Here is a 24,006-nt window from a genome sequence, read left to right as displayed (position 1 = left end):
AGACTTTGTAGACAAGTAAAGCTTGCCTTTTTGTATTACCAAATTGATTAAATAAAAAAAAATTAAGGGTAATTAATTAGTACATGTGCAATTTTATTTATTTATTTATTTATTCATTCATTCATTCATTCATTTCTTTATTTTATTTTTTAGGTGAGGCAACCTTTGGTTGACCTCATAGATTGCAAGGACCTTGTCAGTTTACAATCCCTTATTTTTTTATTTTGTGCACCTATAGCACCTGGTCTTCCTGGGTGGTCTCCCATTCAAGTACTAACCAGGCTCAACTCTGCTTAGCTTTCGAGATCAGATGGGATCTGGCTTGTTCAGGGTAGAATGGCCATAGACTACATGTACAATTTTATCAAAGGTTGTGTTTCTCCATGGGAAGCGAGTTTCCTTTTTCATAACCAGAAAATGTTTTTCACTAGAATCACTCCACAGGGGTCTGCACATTTTCTTTCCTGGGAATTTGCCTTTTTAAAAAAGGCAGATTAAAAATTTTTTGTGCCCATATCACTACATAATCTCCCGTAACAAAATAGGGAGGAAGCCTTCAGAAAAATAAATAGGTAACTCTTATGTTTGAGATTCAAGCTCATATTATTAAAGTGTTGCAATCTTTATTAAGACAGCTAGGAAGAATTTGAGAATGATGTGGATATCTCCCTGGTGTTAATTAGGTCTGGGGAATTTAGAGTCCAAATATAGAAATTTAATGAAAAATGGGAGATAGAAAAGGTGTTTTTGCAATAACGTGAATTTCAAACAATTTTCTGTTACTGAGAGAAGCTCATACTGCTAAATAGTACAATTCAGGAATTTGAGATTCAGATTACTAATTTAATCATCTGACTGCAAAATTCTTGTAAAATTTTATGAGCGTTTCAGCTTCTTTAAATTCCTTCCAGGTCTACGACCATGCCACCTTGAACATGCTTGATCTTGTCTGATCTCAGAAGCTAAGCAAGGTCGGGCCTGGTTAGTACCTGGATGGGAGACCACCAAGGAAGACCAGGTGCTGTAGGTGTAAAACAAACAAACAAGTAAATTCCTTCCAGGCCATGTTTGATACATAAAAATTTTAAATATGAGAAAATAACCTAGTATTTCAAAAAACTAATGCATATTATCTGTTCAGTGGTTATCTACCATGCTCTAAGGTTAACTTTTGCATTGTAAAAGTCAACTGAAATTATGGCAGGCCATGTGGAAGCATTTCTCTGAAGGACTAAAGAATATGAAAATTCAACCTTAATGTTATCATAAAGGAAAAATAAAACATTTTATTGGATAAAAAGTAACAGGAACAGGTATTTGGAGCAATTTTAAAACAAAGTCAGTCTTATGGACATAGCATCATAATCCTGACCCAACTCACATTTCAGTGTTAACTTCTGAATGTAGGCCTTTTAGTTTTATTACTTGAAAGCTGTGAGCAACTTTCGAAGAATATGAATTTACAATTAAAATGAAGTGGGCTTTGAGTCATTTTTTAAAACAGTTGGACAGTGAATGAAAATAATCTGGATAATTGCAATACGTCATGTCAGAAATTCCTTTACTCTAAATTCCAACAGAATATATAGGAATGGAAAGGCTGGAGCAACAGAAGTTTCCTTGCTGACAAAATTTGAGTCTGACTTAAAGGTTTCTCAAGGAATAATTTTTTAAATATTAATGCACCTTCGAAATCATATTTTCATACTCTGGGTGCAGTTTAGACTCAATGGTTTGCACATAGTTAATAATCTAACAGTTACCTATCTAATAATAACGTGAAAGTACAGCTAAAGTTTATTTTACATTGACTTTAAATTGCTATCATTAATAATTGCTAGATATTACCCTTTTGACTGAATTAAATTGTTTGACTAGATGTTAAAAATATGTTATTCCTCATCAGAAATCTCTATGTGTAAATATAGTGTTTGAGAAACAGCTTTTATTCTACTGTTTATACTGAAAGAAAAAAGCTGAGTCAGCAGCTTGCATAGTTAAATTTACGATTATATAATTTTTTTTCCACGATCCAACAGAGAAAACTATAAAGCTGTTGGAATCAAAGAGAACTGAAGGAGATATGTGTAAAGAACTAGACATTGTCAAATTCAGAATTCTATTTGAGTAGTTATAATATATACAGGAAAATACTTCTAGGCAGACTCACACTATCATCTGACCTTCACAAGTCGTACTTTTTAACAGTGGATGCAGTTTTCTGAGACTATGCTTTTGACCTTGAAAATATAAGTGGATGTTTTAAGTCTCTTAGCAAACTTATAATGCTTCTGGTCCCCTAACTGAGTTCATCTAAAGTTATTATCATCATATATTTACATTGTTAAATTCTGTACTTCTTATTTTAATTATTCAGTATCCAAGGTCAAAAAGAGCTACAGCTCCTTTAAAACTATCTCTTTCTTATTGCATAAGTCTCTTAGCTTTCTTAATGCAGGATGTCCCTCATCTGAAGCTGGGACTGAGGAAATAGCTGCATTGTACTGCAGCCTCAAATCTTGCTACAGCTCTCAGGCTTAGGATTCAGCCGAGCTGAAAAATATGCAGGGACAGTGTATTGGTCTATTGGAATTACATATTTACCAGAGGAGATTACAATAGAGTAAGTTACTTTTTCCTGAACCTTATCTTGTCTGACTTTCATTTTCACATTGCTTTTCTTAATGATTACTCTCAGAATGACCTTACAATCGTAAGTCTTACTTCCTATTTCTCTCCCCTTTCAGCTGGCATTTAAATAAACTTTATGCCCTTCATTCTACTTAGAAGACAGCAACTGTACTAAAAAGGCTTGAACAATTGCATCAACTCCCTGTAGTTGGACATTCATAAGCCATTCCACTTTAATTGTTCCCAATTCTTAACTCTACTATAATGCTATAGCATTCAAAAGCCAGGGAACATGTTCACCAACTAACAGAGGAAAAGTCAATGCAGCAAAACTAAAACTAAGAAACATTAACCAAGCATCTCCACTCTAAGTAACTTGAAATTAATTTACCTTCCATCAGAGAACCTGTGTTTTCTTACCTTGGATATGAATAACTCTGCCATGATCTAGAGTATAGTTGTCTGAAGGTTGATCAGCCCAGCAGACTGAAATCAGCACCAGAAGAAGTAGACTCTTCATCTTTATAGCCCAAAGAATCTTCTTCACTGTGAGAGCATCACATACAAAGAGGCTTGTGAGATTTGGAACCCTTTGGAGTGTTGCACTGCACAACTTATTACCGCCTTATCATCATAGAATGGATCTGTAAAAATATTTAACCCAATCTGTTCAGAAAGTTTCTGTAGCTGTCTTTGGGAGCTAAAGACTGCAGCTTTGAACAATTCCAGTTTCCCTTATGCAGCCAGAGTCCAAATAGTGTTTAACTCTATCTTTGCAGAATTGTAAATCTGGAAATTTGAAACAGTATATTTTGATAATAAAGAATTATAACAAGTTACAAAGACATATGGCAAGGATGTAAACAGACTTTTAAAAACTGTTCAAACCCCTGAATTTGAAATATAAGTTAATAAAACAACAATTTGATATATCTGTATATGAATATTTATTACTTGGTCTAATTAGAAACTAAATCTTAAACCAGGGCAAATAAATAATATTTGCATTTAGCGTCATCATTTTACATGTGGCTTCCTAAGCAGGTTAGATTTGCTTGTTCTAAATAGAAAAGAGGACAAAAAAAAAAAAAATGCCTGATTAAGCAGAAGCAGCACATTATTGTTACAGATTCACTTACCATCTTAACCACTACTTGGGTCTATGGCGAATAGTTGAAAATTATTGACAAACTAGGTTAGAGTTGTGCATGCTACCACTGCAGTCATCCTAATTGATTTTTCATTCATTTCTACCTAAAATGCTGATGCTCCAACTTTGAGTGCCAGGTAGGGTCTCTGCAGTCAGCAGAGCCAAGGCTGCAGGAAACGTCCCTGCCAGCCTCACAGGGCAATTAGGCAAATGAAGAGCTGAAATAGACAGTGAGGAGCAGCGTGGTCCTAAGTGAAAGAGGCAGAACCATCACTTGGCTGTCCTTTATTGAAAGACCAATTGATAAAAGGGGATGTAATCTTCCACCCCAAACTTTGTCATTAGAAGGGCCAAAAAGTGATTCCAAGTGATACAAACCTTATGACCTTTGCAGTTTCTGTCAGGCAAGAATTTCAGGGTGGCTCTCTGTTTAAATGTAGAAGCTGAGGCAAATATTAACGAGGGCTTTCTTTTTCTCTCGTGCACAGAGCAGCCTTCACAATACTTGGCTATTTTTAAAATTGAAATTGCACAGTACTGGCTTCTCATACTAATTTGTTTTTTCTAGGAAAGACTGACTCCCTGGAATACTTATTAAAGAGCTCCGAGTCTGTTCCTGGAGGTCCTTGCAGGCCAGCCTCTGGAGAGAGACTGGTGCACTACTCACAGAAGTCCCCCAAGTCTCTCTTGGGACCACGATACCTCTTCGCACTCTTCCCTCTAAAAAACCGGCACTGTTGTGATGTTTATGGCTCTGTTTTTCATGTGCGCTTTAACCCTTTTCTTTTTCTTCATTATGTCACAGAAATAAGATAGAGGATGAGCAAATAGAGAAACTTACTTTTCCAGTAAACTAAGAGTGCCACCTTCAAAATTCTACCTAATTTGGTAATCTTATTTTCAGAAATTCACTTACTTGTTTCTCTGAGGACTTTTTTGAGAAACAATTATTATTATTTTTTTTTGAAGCTACTGACTTTTCTCCATAGGAATACTATTAACAAATATTACCTATTTTCAGCCCAGAACTATGCTTTGAGTGAACAAATACTTTATTATTATTATAATTGGGACAATAATATAGACAAACATAAAACTGTCTTGCGTACACTGCTTGCCACAGAGATCAGAGGAGAGGGGGATATGGAAGAGAGTGTGAGGAAAGCATACGATTCTGACTGCTAATGAAGGGAGACATTCTAAGTTAGGGGTCAAGATGAGGAGAGGCAGAGATTTTGCTACATTAATTTTCACATTAGTGTGGTTATCTATGGTATAATTTAAGGTATAGTTGTATACCCCCCCAAACACACACACACACACACACACACACACCCCTACCACTGCGGTCACTCAGATTTTTGTTTACCTAAAGTATATTACACAGTTACATTGCTGAAGGTCATACTTCTAGTTTGTGGCAAAGTTTGTATTTGCTTTCAAGCAAAAGCAACGCCTACTCTGAGTCATACTTACTTTTTAGAAAAACAATTTGTTTTTGGTTCCATTGCCTTTTTTATTTAGGTTCTTTAACTTGAAGCCACTATGATCCTAAAATTTTGACTTGTGTGATATGTGAATATAAACTTTTCTCCCGACTTACATACAAGAAGTCAGATGGTACTTTGCTTAGTATGACTGTGTCCCACCTTGATTATAACACCAACTTGGTGCCATGAACACCTTCTCAGTGGTTCACATGCATGTACGTACCTGTTCACTCACATGCACACACCACCTTCAATTTTTAAAAAGCTGAGGATGTTGCACCTCTTCAGTGATTTGTGGTTAGAATAAAGGCATTTATCGGTGAACACTTCCAAGTACCCCACACTGGCATTAATGCGCTCCAGGTTAGGACTGAGTGGAAATTATCTTTGCTACCCTGGCAGCATAACAACTATCTCACCAAAAGATGTGAAACTAGAAAAATGACTTTAAGGACACAATCTTCAGGTGTTGAAGCAAACTGCAAGTCCATCACGACATACTGCATACTAGACTGAGGTTCTTGAGGACAAAGGTTGTGCTCAGTGGAGAATGATGGTGAATGGTATTTATTTGCATTTTGTAATGATATCTTCTCTGAATATCTAGGTATGTTAGACAAAAATTATTAGTTTTTGATATGGATAAAATTTAGGAAATTTGAAGAACTTTAATACAACTGGTTATTGCCAGCCCAGACTCAACACTCTTAGTTCACATATAACTCAGACACTGATGGTCTCTTTTTCCAGCCTACCAAGCCTTCCTGCCACGATGCTGCAGCCAGCTTCAACATGAATTTAAATTAAAGTGTCTGCGCTCATAATCAAAGACATAAGGTAGGACTGTAATTTTATAGCTCAGCTTTGGTGATTACTGAACCACTATTTGGAAGCAAGATACTCTAGCCAATGAATAAGTCTAATAGTTTAAGAGATAGAAATAAAGACATACTAACACCAACATCCTTAAACCAAAGTGGCCAATTGCTATTCCTTAAGCACCCACTAGGTTAACATTATAGTGTCAGGTAATGAGAAAATAAAACCAGTGGAAACATACATACAATTTTCTGTGCCTTGAGAGCTACTGCCATGTGTTTCCTGAGCCACTATTTCATGCTAGGCACCATCTTTGAAGCTTCACCCATTTAATTATTATTTATCAGAACGATGCAACTGAAGCAGATATATTAGCATACACATTTTGCAGTTCTGGGAACCAAGTCAGAGTGGTGAAGTCCCCAGCATGTAAAGGGAGGAATTTGCTGAGATCTGCGCAGTCTGACTCCAGAGCCTGCACTCTCCATCGACATCACTGGTGCCCTGTGTACCCCAGGGAATTCATCAGCTCTTCTAGCCAGCTCTCATGACTCATTCAAGGCGTGCACAAGACAAAATGCCTCCCTTCATTCCTCTTTCACTGTGTTGTGGGCATAGCATTGATCACAGCCTTATTCACCCCACACCCATGAGGAGAGGCAGAGATCTTGCATGCCAAGAGGAAAAATGAATGGAGAATAAACCTGGGAGAACCAGTTAGAAGGACTCAAGGAGCCAAGACTGACGGGATATTTTACACTGTTTAAAGATTACATGCGTTATCACACGTGAAGAGTTACATTTTTCTCCATTGAGGGCATAGTGAAATAAACCAGGTTTCAATTTAACACTTGAAATTTAGTTTAAAAATTATGAGAATCAATACAAAGTTTACTAGAAATCGAACGAACAGAGAAACCATAGGATCTCCAACCATAGAACCTTATTTGACAGAATTATTTTAAAATAGACTGAACCTTATCCTCCCTGAAATCTTTTTAGTTTGATCTAGTTATAGGCAGAAGATGGTCTATGATCAGTGTTTAGACAAGGAAAAAAGAGGAATGCAAAATGAACCTTTTCACTTTCATTAGGTTAAATTAATTCAATTAAAAATTCTTTTCTTTTTTCCTGAGTTACTTTATAAACATTTTTGCTGTTAGAATGACTTTTTTATCATAGAATTATAAATTTTCAACTTTTCAAATTACAGATTATTTTATCCTTACTTTGCAATTTATTTTTTTAATGACAATCTTATAATGGTTTGATTGTTTCATTATTGTTGGCTGGCTTTGTTTTCTGTTTTGATTCTACAGGTAAAATTCAGAGTCAGACCATCGACCCAAATGATGACTAAAGAACTCAGACTATTGATGCATTTGAATTGTTCAATGTGCGATAGGACAACTGGATCTTCACCTAATCCCCAGGATTTTCTGCACACAATGGGGAAGAATGCAGAACTACTTGGAATATACCCAATGATCAAGAGAGAGGTCATGACTGAAAAAAAAAAATCTTTGTTCAACTATACAACAATAACTCCCCACAGGGCTCTAGTCTGTATAAACTTCCAGAGGACATAGCCTTCTCCCTGTTGTTCTGCATTGCTCCATCAAAGCGCAAGCTACTGAAGAACCTAAAGAGCATTTATGATGCCCTGAATTCAATGTCCAGCCGTAGATATCATGGTGACCTGCTAATCTGGCCATGGTCAGTCTGTTGCTTCCTTGCCCTTGGCATGATCTTTTAGCAACCTGATAATCTGGAAAAAACTCCTAAATAAGGAGGAAGAAAACATGTGCTCTACTCCAGGTCTCATATCCACTACATCTGGGCTCAATTTCCTCACCTATAAAATACTGATAATAATAATAAATTCTCTGCAAGGTAAAAAGTATTTTTGAAAGAGTATAAGAATTAGACAAACTATTGTTACCAAGCTGGCATGACCCACCTCAAATCTGATGAATTTGGGGGGTAAATATAAGAAAAACAGCAAACTAAAGATATCTCCACCTCAGAGGCAAGGTAAGTTCTAGAAGTTCACTATTTGGAATGAATGTAGGAGTTAAAACAAAGTTTGGGGCTTGGAGCATCAGTAGAAGCAGCACTAGGAAACGTGTTAAAAAAAGAAAAAAAAAAAGAAAAAAAAATTATCGGGCCCTACCCCAGGTCTCCTGAATCAAAAATTAGGGGTGGGACCCAGCCATCAGTATTTACAAGCCCCACCCCTCCCCCTGACACCGGTACAAATTTGAGAACCACTGGTCCACTAAGCCTTTAAGATTACTAGATAGTCTTCATCTGTAGTTGACCTTCAGAGTCCATAAATCTCTGAAAATAATATTGTGTCTATGTTCACTTCTCTATTTTTCATTTCTCTTTTTTCCTGCATTGCACATTTTTTTTTAAGTGTTGCATTAAAACCCTGGAAAGAAATGCAAATAACATGTGCATATCAGGTAGATGGGTACTTTTCTCTTATCTTACAAGCTTTTTATTTTTTTCTTTGAAAATGTATCAGTTTAATTAATTAATCAATTAATTTTATTGTGATGACATTGGATAAACTTTTTATAATGTTGCTGTCTTTCTAAAATTAAACAGGCAGAAAACTATGCACTTCAATTTGAAATGTTTCTCATCAAAAAATGGCTAACAATTTAAAATATATACTTGGTATCATAAAGAATTATTTGCCATGATTTATTTTCTGTGAGTTTGGGATGATTGTCACATTATAGAAACAGTCTTGGAAACTTCCTAAGAAGGTCTCTGGATTTTCGACAATTCCAGTAGATCTGAAGTATCTACAAGCACCAGCTTGGGCTTGTTGCTCCTCTCTGAAAACAATCTGACAAAGTTTTCCTTACAGGCTCATTGTCGCAGAGTGGAAAGTAGATAGGAATGGAATAAAAAGTAAGGTGGCAGAGAGAAATTAGGGGAGGTGAATAAAGAGGAAGTAAAGGCCACTCGAAAATAAGAAGGGCAATAAAAAAGTAGCAAGGGGATAAAAAAATGAATAATTGGCAACTGTCACACAACTAAATGAATATAAATCTCTTAGCTTTATAATTTGAAACAAAAGTTTTTAAGATAAAGTATTTCTAAGTAAGGTTTATATGGCTAGAAAACTAATCAAAACATCACTTTTGATTAAATTATTTTCAAAAATATTTCTAGTTGAGCTAGCAAAACAATATTTTAAGACCATCTCATTAAAAATTTTAGCATTTATTATAAAGTTTAAAATTTCAACAACTGTCAGTTAAACAGAATATGAACACTGAATCTAAAAATGCAACTGCAAATCATCTACAAGACAGCTTTGGTGGCATCACAAATGTGACAGTAACAAGTTTCCCGCATCGTGCGAAATCCAACTCTAAGCTCACTAGATAGTTGACAAACATGAATCAGGCAAATCACATATATTTTAAATGGTGATTGGACTCTGAGAAGGTATAGAAAACTTTTAAACAAATGTCGATGCTGATTTTTTACTAAATACAATAAAGAGTTTTATGATCGATGATTTGCTGAGGTGCTGTTAGTACCAAGTCATGATAAAAACAAACATAAATCTATTAACAATCTTTAGCAGCAGAAAATTCTCTTTCCTCTCTGCTAGATGCAGTCTCCACCTCTTTTAGCTGTCGCTTTTAGGATATCTTCCAATACTCCAAAGTAGGTTTACTATTAGTGCAAATCCTACATCAGCACATGAACTCAACAGAATTCAGTTCATTAGCTTATGAGTAACAAACCTGTTCCAGTCCAAAAGCCTGTGTCTACACAGCACAAAAAGGGTGAATACAATATTCTCCAATAAACTTGGCAAATACTGATAGCTATGGCTGAACTCATCAAATAGAACTTCCAAATTGATTTTGTGATGCAAGATACAACCTAAGAATTTATCTTAATAGGTTTTTAAGTTACAGTAATCTTCGAATGTATTTTTTTAAGCCTTTAAAACTAAATAATCTTTATTTACATCTTCTTTAGCTGAGGAATTTATTCATTCTGAAAACAACTAACATCATTTAAACAACCATCTTCATAGGCACTGAAGCTCAGTCAGTCAGTTAGAACCAACTGCGCTAGACTCCAAGAATAAATACATGATTCGTAACTTTCTTTTATAAAGAAAAATGCCATTTAAAATTTTTATGTTATATAAGTATTAGGCTTGCCATTGACTCATACAAGGCAGGGAAAGTGGGTATGGGTCTACCTAAATCTCAAAGGTTTTTCAAAGTCCTAAATACCGTAAAATTACTACCTCCATCCTTCCATAGACTCTCTCAACCTGGCCCCAAATTCCCACCACTAGAGTTTCCAATGCAAAACCTTCTAGGGTCTTTCCGTATCAAATTTGACCATGGTTTTATAAAATATTATGGAGACTCTCAAGTTCACGTTAGTAAGAACAGTGTAGAGGTGACAGAGTTGCTGGGTGGATCCTCTCAATGTTAAGAGGAAAGAAACAACCATAAAAATGAAGTTTATCTCTTTCATAATTTTCATAGAAAGAAATGAATGTTCCATGAACAATTACGTAAAAGACTCAAGTTCTCATCAATGCTGGGCAAATGACAGCTGAGGATTATTTATGTACTAATGACCTTTGAATAAACTCTTTCACCTTGTTAACTTTAGCAGGTATATCAATATGTTTATACTTAGGTGATAAAATGGAATCCTGAGGATACAGTATCTAGGAAAATAATAATATTGAAGGATTCTTTTTTAAAAACCTGCTATCCAAAAATGATAGGAAAACCTTACATACACAGCTGTCAGTCATCACCCTCAGATTCTGGGAATAGCTGCACATAAAAATAATTTCCACTGCACACAATACTGCAAATACTGAGAGAACTACTAAAGATATAAATGTCATGGGAAATATAATGTCAAGATGAGCTTCTAAAAAAGGGTGTTTTTGTAGGCAATTGTTTAAAAGGCAAAAGACCTTATCACGAAAAAGCAAGCAGAAAAGAAAAAGAGAACAAGGAGGAGGAAGAGGAGATGCAGGAGAGGAAGAGAATTTTGGGGAGGAAGAAAGGGGGAAAGAGAAAAAGGAGATGAGGAGGGGTGGGAGAGGATAGAAAAAAACATGCCACCTAGGAAGAGCAGGAGCAGTGTTCCTTAGTGCTAATGGACACCTAAAAAGGCAGCCAGCAGCACAGCCACCGGAAATAGGAGAAATGACTTGAAGACAGATATCATAATAGAAGTGGGGGGAAGGGGAAACCCACGAGATAGGCTAAGTGAACAATCTGAACAGATTCAAGAGGAGAAAATTCACCTTACATATATCAAGGGCTCCTAAATATGTACTATGCCCTATGAAACCACTGCACAAGTAATTATTCATTGAGCACCACTTTATGCCAGGCAAGTAGAATAAGGCTCAGCTTCAGATCTCAAAGAAGTTAACCTTCAGGGAGGGTGAGAACAGAGCATGATGCTAAGCGTACAAAGGCATACTAGGGATACTATTGGAGAAAGAGAAGGGGTCTCCCAGTATGCAATGGGAATGGCAGCCCTTGGAGTTGTGCAAAGCAGCAGCCTTGACAGGCAGCTAACTCCGCTTGGGAGCGGATAGGAATAATTTCACAAAGACGATTGCTCAGCTGGATCTGCAAGACGGAGATAGAGAAGAGGGGACGGATATTACTGTCTATTGGAGTATCACGTGAAAAAGCAATGAGCTGTGAGAGGGCTTGGGCTGCACTTTTGACTGCATGTAGCTCTGCATGATTGGAGAGTAGGATAATCTGAACAGACTGGCTGGAGAGGAGGCTGGACAGGCAGGCAGGGGCAGGGACAAGAAGGCCTTGCTTGTTACGCTTATTCGCATTTTTCCTGATGCTAGCAGTTCTTCAAAATAAAGTGCCGCCACCATCATGAGTTATTTACCTTATCTTTACTTATAGTCATACCCTAAAAATATAACTGTTAGAGCACATTACAAAGAGGATTTTCTTAATCATGTCATGTATACTCTGTTTCATTTTGTTTTTAATTTAAGGAAGATGCATGCATAACTAACTTTAAAAAGATTTCTAATTTTTTATAAAAGTAAAATGTAAGAATTTCAAAATGTAACAGGTTAACTTTTAATATTGGATTCTCACTCACTCGTCAGAAAAGCCATATAAACATAGATTTTGCTATAAATTCAACGATCAGCATAATCATGGGACACATCAAGAACTTAATACATTTTCATACTGGGCTATATCAAAAGACTGTCAAACCACATACTTTAAAGTGGTTCTAGGAACATTTTGTGGGATTTAAGAGCAGCATCTAGCCCATTATGTGTATATATAACTACTGGAATGCAAGCTCTAAGAGGGTAGAAACTGTATTCACCACAATATCCTGTGGCACACAGTAGGAGCTCAGGGACGCTGGTTTGGACTGTGCACTGCAGAATAAATGGCAGCCCCAGTGCTGTATAGTACACAACCTGCAAAGCTATGTGCTGTAGCCTCTAGATATTAGACATACCACATACACAACACACACACACACACACACACACACAAATATACATGTTACCCATCGAACAAATTATCACATTTCACACAAATGTGGAAAACAATCACATAATTTCTCAAATCATTAATGAAGCACTTACAAGTGTTCAATTTCATACTAATGTTACAAAAGTTTAAACCGCCTGAGGACAAAAGCCATATTTGATTAGTCTTTATATTAGTCCTGCCATCTAGTGAGTTTTCAGTGAGTGTTCAATAAATGGGAAAAGATCGGCATTTCTGTGGTTCTAAACATAGCTGATGCAAGGGAGAATTTGAGTTAACTAAATCAGTCACTAGAGTAACTCACTTATTCCGTTTTTTGTGTTGATTGCTATGACCCTTCCTGGCCTGCCTCAACCTCAACCTGTCATGGACAAATCTTATAACTTTGCTGCTGTTTGAAAAGCATAATCTATTCTCATGTAAAAAGAACACTTTTGGCCAACAGCATATGACTGCCTATACCTTCCTGAAAATATTTCTACACAGTTCTTGAAGTCCATCTGTAGGAGAATATTAAGTATAAAAGCTTTTAAGGCAATTACCTGGGCTCTTGTTGCTGTCCACTCTCTCTACCTCCATTGCCAATCCTACTATCTTACTGATAGAATATTCTCTCACTGATGGAAAGCAAACAGAGCAAGCCATTGAAGGCCTAGTGTGAGTGGGATTGATTTTTCACCAGCATTTCCTATTTCATTTCTTCAACTCTGGTACTCTGGAGATGGTTTGGCAAAGTCGAAACGAAAGTAGAAATGTAAAATGTAATCGAGCGGGGGGCAGGGTTAAAGGAAAGAACAAAACTCAAGGCCGAATTATTGATCTCATTTCCTCCTACTTGCTAATTTTAAATTTGCTTACAGATCATGTCCTTTGATCCACCCCTTGCATGACTATTTGACCTCTGTCTTAAAAAGGGAAAGGTATGACAGGCAAATCAAAGCAGTGGCTGTTACTAGTGGTAAAAAGGTAGACGGAACAAGACTGGACTGTCAAATATAATCAGCTTAGTGATTGTCCTTTCCTGCCAGGCTTATGCAAACCTTCCTTGACTTGGATGAAAGACAAAGATAGGGAAGTCCACATACTTTAATTCTTATTTGAATTGGTAATGGTAATAGCAGCAATGAAGTAAGGAGGCTCAATGTCGTAGGACTTTTCATGGTAATTTCTGATTTCTAGCGATGAATGAATTCAGAGGCAACAGTGTCACCTTTTCATTCTGCTAATGCTGACTGAAAATGTAATGTATCAAATCCAATGCGAACACAGGCATATATCCCACCACCCACTCTACCTCTGCCATTTGAGGTATAGTCGGCAAGTGAACTTTGGAAGTCTTGATCGAATTGACACTGCTCGGCCAGTGGGTGGCAGAGAGTAAAGCAGGTGGGGTGCAAAGTGACACAAAACAAAAGGAGGTCATTTAAATTTTAGGAAGTTCAAGAGCAGGATAAGTTCATTTTCTCCATATCTGGAAGGATTTTTTTATTCCTGAATTTCAAGGATTTTTTTATTCCTGAAGTGCCATTGCTAAAATCAATCAATCAACCAATTTAAAAAGAGAAGTTAATAGCTTAAATTGGTTGTTTGAAAGTTAAGAGAGTTAAGGTGACATATTTTGGCATATAAAAGAAGAGGAAATGTACTTAAAATAATAAATGTGTACAACAAAAGTAGTATATAAAAAAACAATTGGTTGTTAAAAAGCCAAAAAAATTATAGGAAAAGAGGAGGAAAAAATGCTCTCATTGAATCATTAACTTTGATGTTCTGATCTAGTCGGAATCAATTTATAAAAACTGCACGATGGGCAAATATTCTCTCTGTGTGTGGTGAACAGCCTAAGGATGTTTCTCCCATTGAGAAGAAAAGAATGGCACTTAGAAACCTCTTCACAATTTACATTTTTAGTAATAGTTTATGAAGATCTTTGTAAAATAATCCTTTTAGCAAAAGCACAAATTTCTGTTTAGTCATATGCATAAGCAGAATAAATAGCTACTTACTGACATTGTATTCAAAGCATTTATTCAACAGAGTTTTAAAGGCAAGCATATAAAATACAATCCAGATCCCCAAATATCTCTCGCCATGATGGAGTCCAACCAGGAATGACCTCATTCCATGCCATGGGATTGCTTTCAGTGTCATATTAATGTGATTTGACACTCAACTTCTCCAACTAGAGTGCCACTCCCTTGGTCACAACAATGCCCACATTGTATTCCCAGTCTGAATTTCCAGCACATAGGCTTGAAGAATGTCCTCATGACTATTTTGTAAATTATATGTGTCAATTTTAATGTTTTGAAAATCCTGTTCTTTAACCTATATAGTGGAAAGGAAAATAAGGCATCAGGAGTATTGATTAACTTTTTATTTCTTTGATGTTAGACTATCTAAATTCTGGAAATGCATTTATATAGAACATTCTCAATTACTGCTCTTCAAATGAAACATCAAAAGGTTGTTTTTACCCCTTTGGTTTCCTTAAGGTGCAAATGCTGGATAGACAAGAATTTCTAGGTCGTAAAATAGGACAAATGGGACAAAGTAAATTTGCTCTCACATCCCTCCATTCCTTCCTTTGTTTCCATTCATTCTTTCTCTCATCAGAACACCCTGGTGTCTGGGACATGTTAGCCACTCATGGATCTACCCTTCCAGGTTACTGCTTCAGACCTGTTGTCCTGACCAGTGTTAGTTAGTTCCTTTCTAACTCTCTCTTCTATTGAAACCAACACTTCTTTTTTTTTTTTTAGTCTTCTGATAATCTCTTGCTTCTCTAATAAGGCTTTTGATTTAAAGCTTTGTCTTTCAGGGTGATCATTTTCAAGTTTGCTCTTGCTATAGTCGAGGTGCTGAGTGGCCAGGAGGTGGCTCAGCAGGTGAAGGCCCCGCTCATCCTTAGAGACTAGGCAGAAGCGCCCGACCAGGGCTATTTGGGGAGGAATATTTTGTCCAAGTCATCCTAACGACCACTGAATCACACCATCCACCTTGGCTACCTATTCTGAAACACAGGCTACATTTATCTCTCTGTAACAGCATAGTCCCCGCTATTCTTTACTTGGTTCTCTTCACAAGTTAAACTTTCAGTGCCTATAATGGATCTGGCATCAGCTCACTGGCACAGTCCCCACTTTAAGAAGTCCTTATTCTCAATTGTAAGATGAAGTTGCTTCAAAGTACTAACATAATTGGCAAATCAAATTCTCTCCAATAATTAAATGCACATAAAAAGCAGATGATTGTTGACCTCTTTTGTGGGTACCCACGATTTTGGATAATTTCCTAAAATAGTATTTGCCAGTTGCTGCTTTGAATCTTTTTGTTCGTTTGTTTGTCTTACTTTAGAAAAGGGGTGTTGAGGAAAGTTTATTAAATGAGAGAAATTAGTGTAGACTAGGGAGACAAAAACACTAAAAATGATGCATTCAGAGAATGATGGACAGAGCAAGAAACTTCTATCACTTTCTGCTTATGTGCTGTGAGAAATAGCTACTAATTCCACTAATAAAGCCATAAGCCAAGAAAATTTAGCCGAAGGCCATGAAAATACTCATTTGCCAACTAATATCCATTTGGTCAATAGCTGATGAAGCTTACTGCACCATGGGGAACTTTATTCAATGTTCTGTATTCAGATTTAGGTACATTTCTTTGTATAGGCATTTTATTTATACGGCCAAAAATGTTTTAGAATGAACTTGCCTGGACGATTTGCAAAGTCTACAATAGGCACATAGTCTATCTTATTTAAATTTGCTCAGTCTGCTATTCATCCATCCCAATTATTAAGCCTCTATTTGTAGAAGATTTTCTTTTTCAAATGGCAGAATTAATTGGACTATCCCTCCTCTTTGGGGTGGGTTGGGTGGAGAGGATTTGGGGTCACTAAATTTAGCATAGGTCAACATTGAACATTCTGAGCACAAAAATGGGACTGTTTTCACTGTCAAATTGTCTGACAGACACAGCCAGGGTTGTAATGAAAGCATAGTTATGGGCATCTGAGTACTAAAGATCACAGATACTATCAACCCGCCCTATGTTTCTCTGGAGGGGACAGCTGCTTACATGGATATTTTTAAGGGCAGTGAAAGGCCTCACAACTGAAATAGAATTTTTTTTTTTTTTTTTATTGTCTAGAAGAGTAAAAAGGAAAAAGGAGTCTCTGGAAGAGAATGGCGTGCCCACAAAAGCAACTTCAACTGCATTAGTATTTTGCCTAAGGCAAACTGTAATTAATGGTGAGGATAACATCAAGAGACTATCTAAGGGTGATTTCAGACCTGAAAGAATCAAATGTGTGAAATAAGGCTATGTAATGGTCAATTTCAGAAATAGAAGAAGTTCTTTATTACATATCCACAGATTATTTTAAATTTATTATACACCGATTTTAATATAGAATGTAGTGTGTGTGTATGTATCTATTTACATATAAAAATAAGCAAACCAAGTAGTTTACACACACATGCACACACAAAAACACTCTTAAATACATACACATCTTTTTTAAATTAAGATCTCTCCCATTGGATTTATATAAAACTTTTTCCTCTTAAAAGTCAGAGATAGAAATTTTATATGAATAAACAAAAACACTGAATTGCTATTCATTCTTTCTTAGCTTCGAAGTTAAAGGACAAATGTTATTTTACATTTACAGCATTATTAGTTCACTACTTTCTTCAAAGGGCTATTTTTTAAAAAGACCACCCAGAAGTTTCAATGAATCAAGTAAGCAATCTTTACCTTACTTAAAAAGAAAGCCTGCATAGGACACATTCCTGGCATCAGCACGCTGTCATATCTGTTTGGGCTAGATATAATGGACAGGATAATCTTAAATTTTGAAAATATCTTCGTTAATTTCTTTTTGCTCCATAAACAGCCAAAGTAAGAAAATAATTAAAAATCTCCAATACCTTTTTCAGAGAGATTGTTTCATAGCTTGAGGTTTAGAAATGCCAAGAACAAATGAGCCACCCAAGGAGATCATAAAAGCCAAAGTCACAGATGTAGAAACCAGTTCTTAGTAGTATGATGAATTTCCAAGTTTGGGGAAAATGTAAGATGTTATTCAAAGTGGAGTACTGAAGCCATGGAATTCTCATTACCTCTTGGTCATGGAAGAAACATCTGTAAATGGGGACTAAAAGGTATTATTAAAACATTTTGAGGAATACATTGGAAACTAGCATAAGGAAAATGTTGGGTAATTTATATTTAAAGCTAAGTAAATGCTATTCTCATAGATACCATTGAAACATTTTTTAGGGTTTATTAACATAGGTTTTATAAATCTAAAGAATCTCACTTCTTTTTTTTTTTCAAAAGAGGTCTTTTTATCTTTTCTTTCTCCTAAATTTGTGTGCCTATGATTTTCTCTTTAGGGGAAAGAATATCTGACATAATTTGGATATTGATAAAGAAGTTAAACATTATGTAGCTATTTATTAGATATTAGGCATGTTAATGTGATTGATTACCAAATAAATTGTTTAAAATTACATTACCTATATTATTGAAATAAGTCACATATTTTTACTATCCTGTTTTGTGTGCATGTACTATTTTAGAGAAACTAGAAAAATAAAAGCAAAAATATGCAAATAAAACCATCTAGAACTTCAATTTCTGATGAGGGGAGTAAGAAGAGCAGGATTTACTCTCACATCTAAAACAACAATAAAGAAAATGCATAAAATATAGAAAGAAATAGCACTCAAGATATTGGACGTCAGGCAAAGAACAGTAACTTCTGATTAACAGGAAACAAATAAAGTGCTCTCTGTGATTGTCCCAGCTTACTGCCTAAAGAAAGTTTTCAAGCTGCAGTGCAGGGCAATGGTACATATGCAGAACCTGTTGGATGACTTGAAGTGATGGCGCCTGGAGTTCTGGAAATCCAAGGAAGCTAGAGATCACAGGGCAGAATAATGGCAAGGCATGGAGAGAAGAAGAAAAGAGAGGGAGATGAGTGGCGCGATCAGGAGATTTATAGGCCCTGCCCCTGGAATATTCATTTGAGAACTGATCAGTGCATGTGGCTGAGGAATCCACCCACATCCAGGGAAGAATCATTCTCAAGGATTAGCAGTCAAATAGCACTGGCAATCATACTTGTTTCTAACAGCCAGAGTAGAAAGCCCCATAATTCGTGGGACATCGGTATAGGGTCTTAAGAAGAATCTTTACTTAGTAGTGGGAAAAAATTAATACTAAACTAAATGCAGCTCTGGTGCCACATAACAAAGCTTACAAGAATGACCTGTAAGAATCAGACTGTTTCTAAGTACCTAAGCCACATCCCCAAACAAAGTATAATAAAATTTGTAGGAAAAAAATATTCAGCACCAAATAAGGCAAAATTAAAATTTTACAGCATACAAGAAAATACCCCCAAAAAATCATGGAGAGAAAAGTAAATCGGTGGACTGACCCAGAAATGAAATTTATGATAGAATTAGTATGTACATTTGGCAGATACAATAAATAAAAATACTATTTTATTTATTGTATACTATACAATAAATAAAAATGTTATTATAACTATATTCCAAATGCTCAAGAAGCTGGAATTATTGAACATGCTAAACAGAGGCATGGAAAAGACATTTACAAAAGACTCATATAAAACATTTAGAGGTGTAAATAATAATGTCCAAGGTGAAAAATTTATTGAATGAGATTAATGGTAGGTTAGACAACACAGAAGATTAATGAACTTGAAGATGTTAAAATAGAAACTATCCAAAGTAAAACACAACGAGAAAAAAAAATACTGAAAAGTAAAAAAGAAAAGAGCATAATTCAACTGCAGGACAACTTTAAGTAGCCAAAGAAGTAGGTAATTAGAGCCTTCAAAGAAGAGGAAAGGGGCAGAAAGAAAATTTGAAGAAATAATGGCTGACAATTTTCAAATTTGGTGAAAACTATAAACCCACAGATCCAAGCAGCTTTACAAATCTCGAGTACCAGAAGCATTAAAGAAAATTAAACCAAAGCACATAATAATGAAATTGCTTAAAACCAGTGGTAAAGAGAAAATCTGGGAGGGGGGGTTGGAGGGGGAAAGCCAGAGGTAAAAAGGTTTGCTGTATACAGAGGAACGAAGGTCAAGATTAAAGCAGGTTGCTTGTCTGAGATGATGCAAGCCAGGAAACAGTGGAGCAAGATCTTTGAAGTGCTGAAGGAAGATAACTGTCCACCTAGCATTCTAGATACACAACTCATCTCAGAAGTACCCTCTCCCCTCCCATCAGTTTGAGGTGGCACTTACTGGCCTATAGCAAATATATTACCATTCAGAATTTAGAAGTGTTATCATTATTCGGGAGTCGTGGATTATTCATCTCTTATCTTTAACATGAACATTGTCACACTGGTGTAGGCAAAGAAGGATGACAGAGTTGGAGGTGTGTTTTTTCCCTAGAATATACAGTAATGCGAATTAAGATCAAATTTTTGGGGAGGGAAAAAAAATGGTGTAGATGACAGAGGCTCTGTTCATCCCTCTAGCAAACAAATCAAAGTTGTGATAGTAATAAGGAGCAGTAGGAGGGAAAAAGCGCCTGGGATCCAGATGAATGAGCCATAGGAAAAAGTTCAGGAAATCACTCTGCAATGGTAGAGGGTAGGATGGGTTAAGTACAGGAGACTGCCTGGTCTTCAGCAGCTGAATGAGACAGAGGCTGCAGCAGCAGCAGACGCCTCTTAAAGGAGCCTCATCTGCTAGTGGATATTCATGGTGACGGACCTGCTCACTCTGACCACCAATGCTAATTCAGGTGCATGTAGGGGGCACCGGGGACTTATGGGGAGACGTTGTTGGAGTGAGGGCCCAGGCAAGACTCGATCTGTACAGAAGTGCCAACGGTATCCATTGTTCCCTGTTGAGCCCTCCTCGCTACCAGTGCGCATGGACACAGTGCGGCCATAGCCGTGAGGTCGTCAAACTGGTTAACAAAGGTCTCTCCAGCCAGATGATGCCCTGAAACCCCGCCTACCCAACTTGGGTCCTACCCAAGCCACATCCAGGTGTATCCTCAGCAGGTCAGGTGCTCCTTGCTGAAACACACTAGTGGAGGCAAGTGGGCTCTGTTTCTGATGTGGCCTTTTGAGATAACTATAAGCACAGAATCTGTGGATTGCGTGCTGAATCTTAATAGGTGGCCCTGGAGGGGTACAGGCTTGGGCTAAGTTTGACCTGCACTTGAACCCCCCTCAGGACTGTACCACTGGACACCTCCTTCACAAATGCACACTAATAAGACTGGGAGACTTAGGAGTTTTGCTTAGAACATAGAAACAGACACAGAAAGGCAGCCAAAATGGGAAGACAAAGCAGCAGAAACAATATGAGAGAACAGAACAGAGATTCAGATATGATGGAGCCAAGTAATCTAACAGATGCAGAGTTCAAAACACTGGTTATAAAGATGCTCAATGATTTTTTGGGAAATGTAGATAAATTCAGTGAGAACTTCAACAAAGAGATAAAAAACAAAAATAGAAATGGAAATTATAAAAAGGAACCAGTCTGAAATGGAATAAACAAAGCAAATAAAGAAGAGGATCAAATGTCCTATCTAGAGGACAGGAAAGCCAAGGACACTCAATCAGAATGGCAAGAAAAAAGATGCCAAGACTATACAAATAATTTAAGGAGGATATGGGATTAAGGTTCCAAATATTCGTCTGATCAGCGTAAGTGAAGAAAATCGAGATGTTGAACAGCCATTTGAAGAAATTATGATGGGAAACTTCCTTAACCTGGTGATGGAAATGGACATAAAACACCAGGAAGCTCAGAGAATTCCAAAAATAAGGGATCCAAAGGGGCCACACCAAGACACATCATAATTAAAATGTCAAAGTTTAAATACATAGGAAAAATATTAAAAGCAGCAAGAGAAAAACAAATAATTACATACAAGGGAAAACCCATAAGACTGGCAGCTGATTTCTCAAAAGAAACTATGCAGGACAGAAGGGCTTGGCAAAAAATATTCAACAGGATGAAGAATAATTTATCCAACAAAGCTATCATTTAGAGTTGAAGGACAGATAACGAGCTTCCTAGACAAACATAAGCTAAATGAATTTATCACCACCATGCCGGTATTATAGGAAATATTGGAGGGACTTCTTTAAGAAGGAAAAAACATGTGTCAAAAACAGGAATAAAGAGTGGTAACAACAACATTCCTGTCAATAAGTACTTTAAATGGAAAAGAATTAAATGCTCCAACCAAAAGATATTGTGGCTGAAAGGATAAGAAAACAATAACTCTACATAGGGAAAGGAAGGGGGTGGAAAGAGATATTGCTTTGATGGAGCTAAAAGATATTTAAGTCAGACAGAGAAAGATAAACACTAGATGATTTCACTTATATGTGGAATCTAAGGAATAAAAAGAACAAACTAATCAGAAACAGACTCACAAATATAGTGGACAATTTGGTGTCAGACAGAGGGGAGAGGGTTTGGGGGCTGAGAGAATGAGGTGAAAGGCTAAAGAAGTACAAATTAGTAGCTGATGGATGGTCACGGGGATGGGGAGCACGGCACAGGAATGTGGTTAGCATTAATACATTGGCTAAGTGGAAAGTCAGGGGATGGAGGGTGCAATTGGCGGGATCGTTTTATGAACTGTATAGATGTCTAACCAAGGTACTGTATACTTGAAATAAAAAATATTAAAAAATAAATTTTAAAAAGATCAAATTTTTTTTATAAGTAAATTGGTATTTTCCTTTAACGTTTAGATCTCGAACACTCAAACTATTTTGTTTTTCCTTTACAATTAATGTATTACCATTAATAACAACAGTTTAAGGATGTGGATATTTAATGATGGTACGATGCTCTTCTCATTCTGCTGTCTGAAGATTACTTTGAAATAGTAACAATATTCATTGCAATAAAGTCGCGATAAATGGATGCAGATGATCGATGCCTTCTGTTTACAAAATAAAGGTTTTCAACTCTGCATTGACATTTATTTTCCATTTCTTTGCTGCACTAGTTATTTGTTTAATAAAAAGAGACCTTTCTAGTGACAAAGACATTATCTAATTCATTTCTATAATTCTGTGAGCAAGATCAATCAAGAGGTTTGCTTTCAAGTCATGTTATTATAAATAAGATTTTCCTCTTAGTCTTAGAATTTCAAGACTCAAACCCTGTACATGGGCTATAAAGCTAATACTAAGTGATTGCAGTGTGGCTTGGAAGCTAGAATATATAAAATGATCTACAGAGTGGAGCTATGTTCCTAGAATAATAAAATTTTACAGAAACAAAATGATGTTTTGCATTTAAAAGTAAATTTTCCAACGATGAACTAGAGAAGATATTAAACTTATTCGATGTAGCTTTGCAGGGCAAAACGAGAACAAATGAATGGAACTAAAGGAAGCCGATTTTGCACAATGTCAGGAAGAACTTTTTGGTAAGTATTCTAAAAGTGAAATGAATTACCCTGTGAAATACACAGTACTTTCTGCCACTGTAGGTGTTGAAGCAGATCAACAAACATTTGTCAATTACATTACACAAGGGATTCTTAGAGTGGGTGGAAACTTGGAACAGATCAGGTCCTTTGAACTCTGATTTCAAGTCTAAACATTGAGGTCAGGACTCTGAAGGACATCAGATGGCTAAAACAATCTACTAACAAGGAGGCTCTAATTCAGTGAAAGATATATCAAAATTAATTATAGTACAAATACACAGAAAAGAATGCTCAGTAAAGTAATTGTGGTACAAATATAATATTATGAGAGAATTGAGAAGTGATGAATTCCAGGTAGTGGTACAATGAAAATTTGCCTGGATGCTGTGTTATATTAATGATCCTGGCATGAGCCCTGTTTCAGATCTGTTGTGCTTCTTGAATCTGTGACGTGGACAGTCACAAGCTATTATTTCTAAAAGATTGTTTCTGCTCCGTTTGCTGTTTCTCCTTTTGGGATGCTACTATTTATATTCCATATACTACCTTTCACTCCCCTGCCCCACCCAGTGTATCTTTCTTCCTTTTTCTGTCATATTTTAGTCTGGTTATTTTTTCAGGCCTATTTTCCAGCTTACTAACCATCTCTTCAATGTGTTTAAACTTTTCATAAACTCATGTATTAAGTTTTAAATTTTAGTTATTATATTTTCTCAGTTCTAGAATTTCTACTTCTTTGGTAAAATTCTCTTAGAATCTAATTTCATAACACAAAATATGGATCTGATAACTCTAATATTTAGATCTCCAGTGACCTGTTTCTATTTTCTGTTCTTTTGTCTTTTTTTTTTTTTTTTTTTTTTTATCATTTGATTCTGTCA

At 36.3% G+C, this 24,006-nt stretch overlaps 1 protein-coding gene and 2 pseudogenes across 2 annotated transcripts in view; 1 reads left to right on the top strand and 2 right to left on the bottom strand.

The window, feature by feature from the left end:
• HAPLN1 (hyaluronan and proteoglycan link protein 1) overlaps nt 1-24,006 on the bottom strand; it is a 60,871-nt gene that overhangs the window by 26,068 nt on the left and 10,797 nt on the right. Inside the window, exon 2 of one of the 2 annotated variants that reach the window (XM_016123167.2) lies at nt 3,052-3,177. In XM_016123167.2, the coding sequence (XP_015978653.1) occupies nt 3,052-3,151 (100 nt within the window). In that variant the 5' untranslated portion in view covers nt 3,152-3,177. Of the gene's footprint in view, nt 1-3,051; nt 3,362-24,006 lie in introns of those variants that run through there. The other variant, XM_016123157.2, reaches the window with a different exon arrangement.
• Nucleotides 230-348, bottom strand: LOC118607426 (annotated as a pseudogene).
• LOC118607131 lies at nt 912-1,030 on the top strand (annotated as a pseudogene).

The sequence above is a fragment of the Rousettus aegyptiacus genome, unplaced genomic scaffold (assembly GCF_014176215.1).
Source record: "Rousettus aegyptiacus isolate mRouAeg1 unplaced genomic scaffold, mRouAeg1.p scaffold_m13_p_8, whole genome shotgun sequence".
NCBI classification, from domain to species: domain Eukaryota; kingdom Metazoa; phylum Chordata; class Mammalia; order Chiroptera; family Pteropodidae; genus Rousettus; species Rousettus aegyptiacus.
This window is presented reverse-complemented; position numbering and strand designations above follow the sequence as displayed.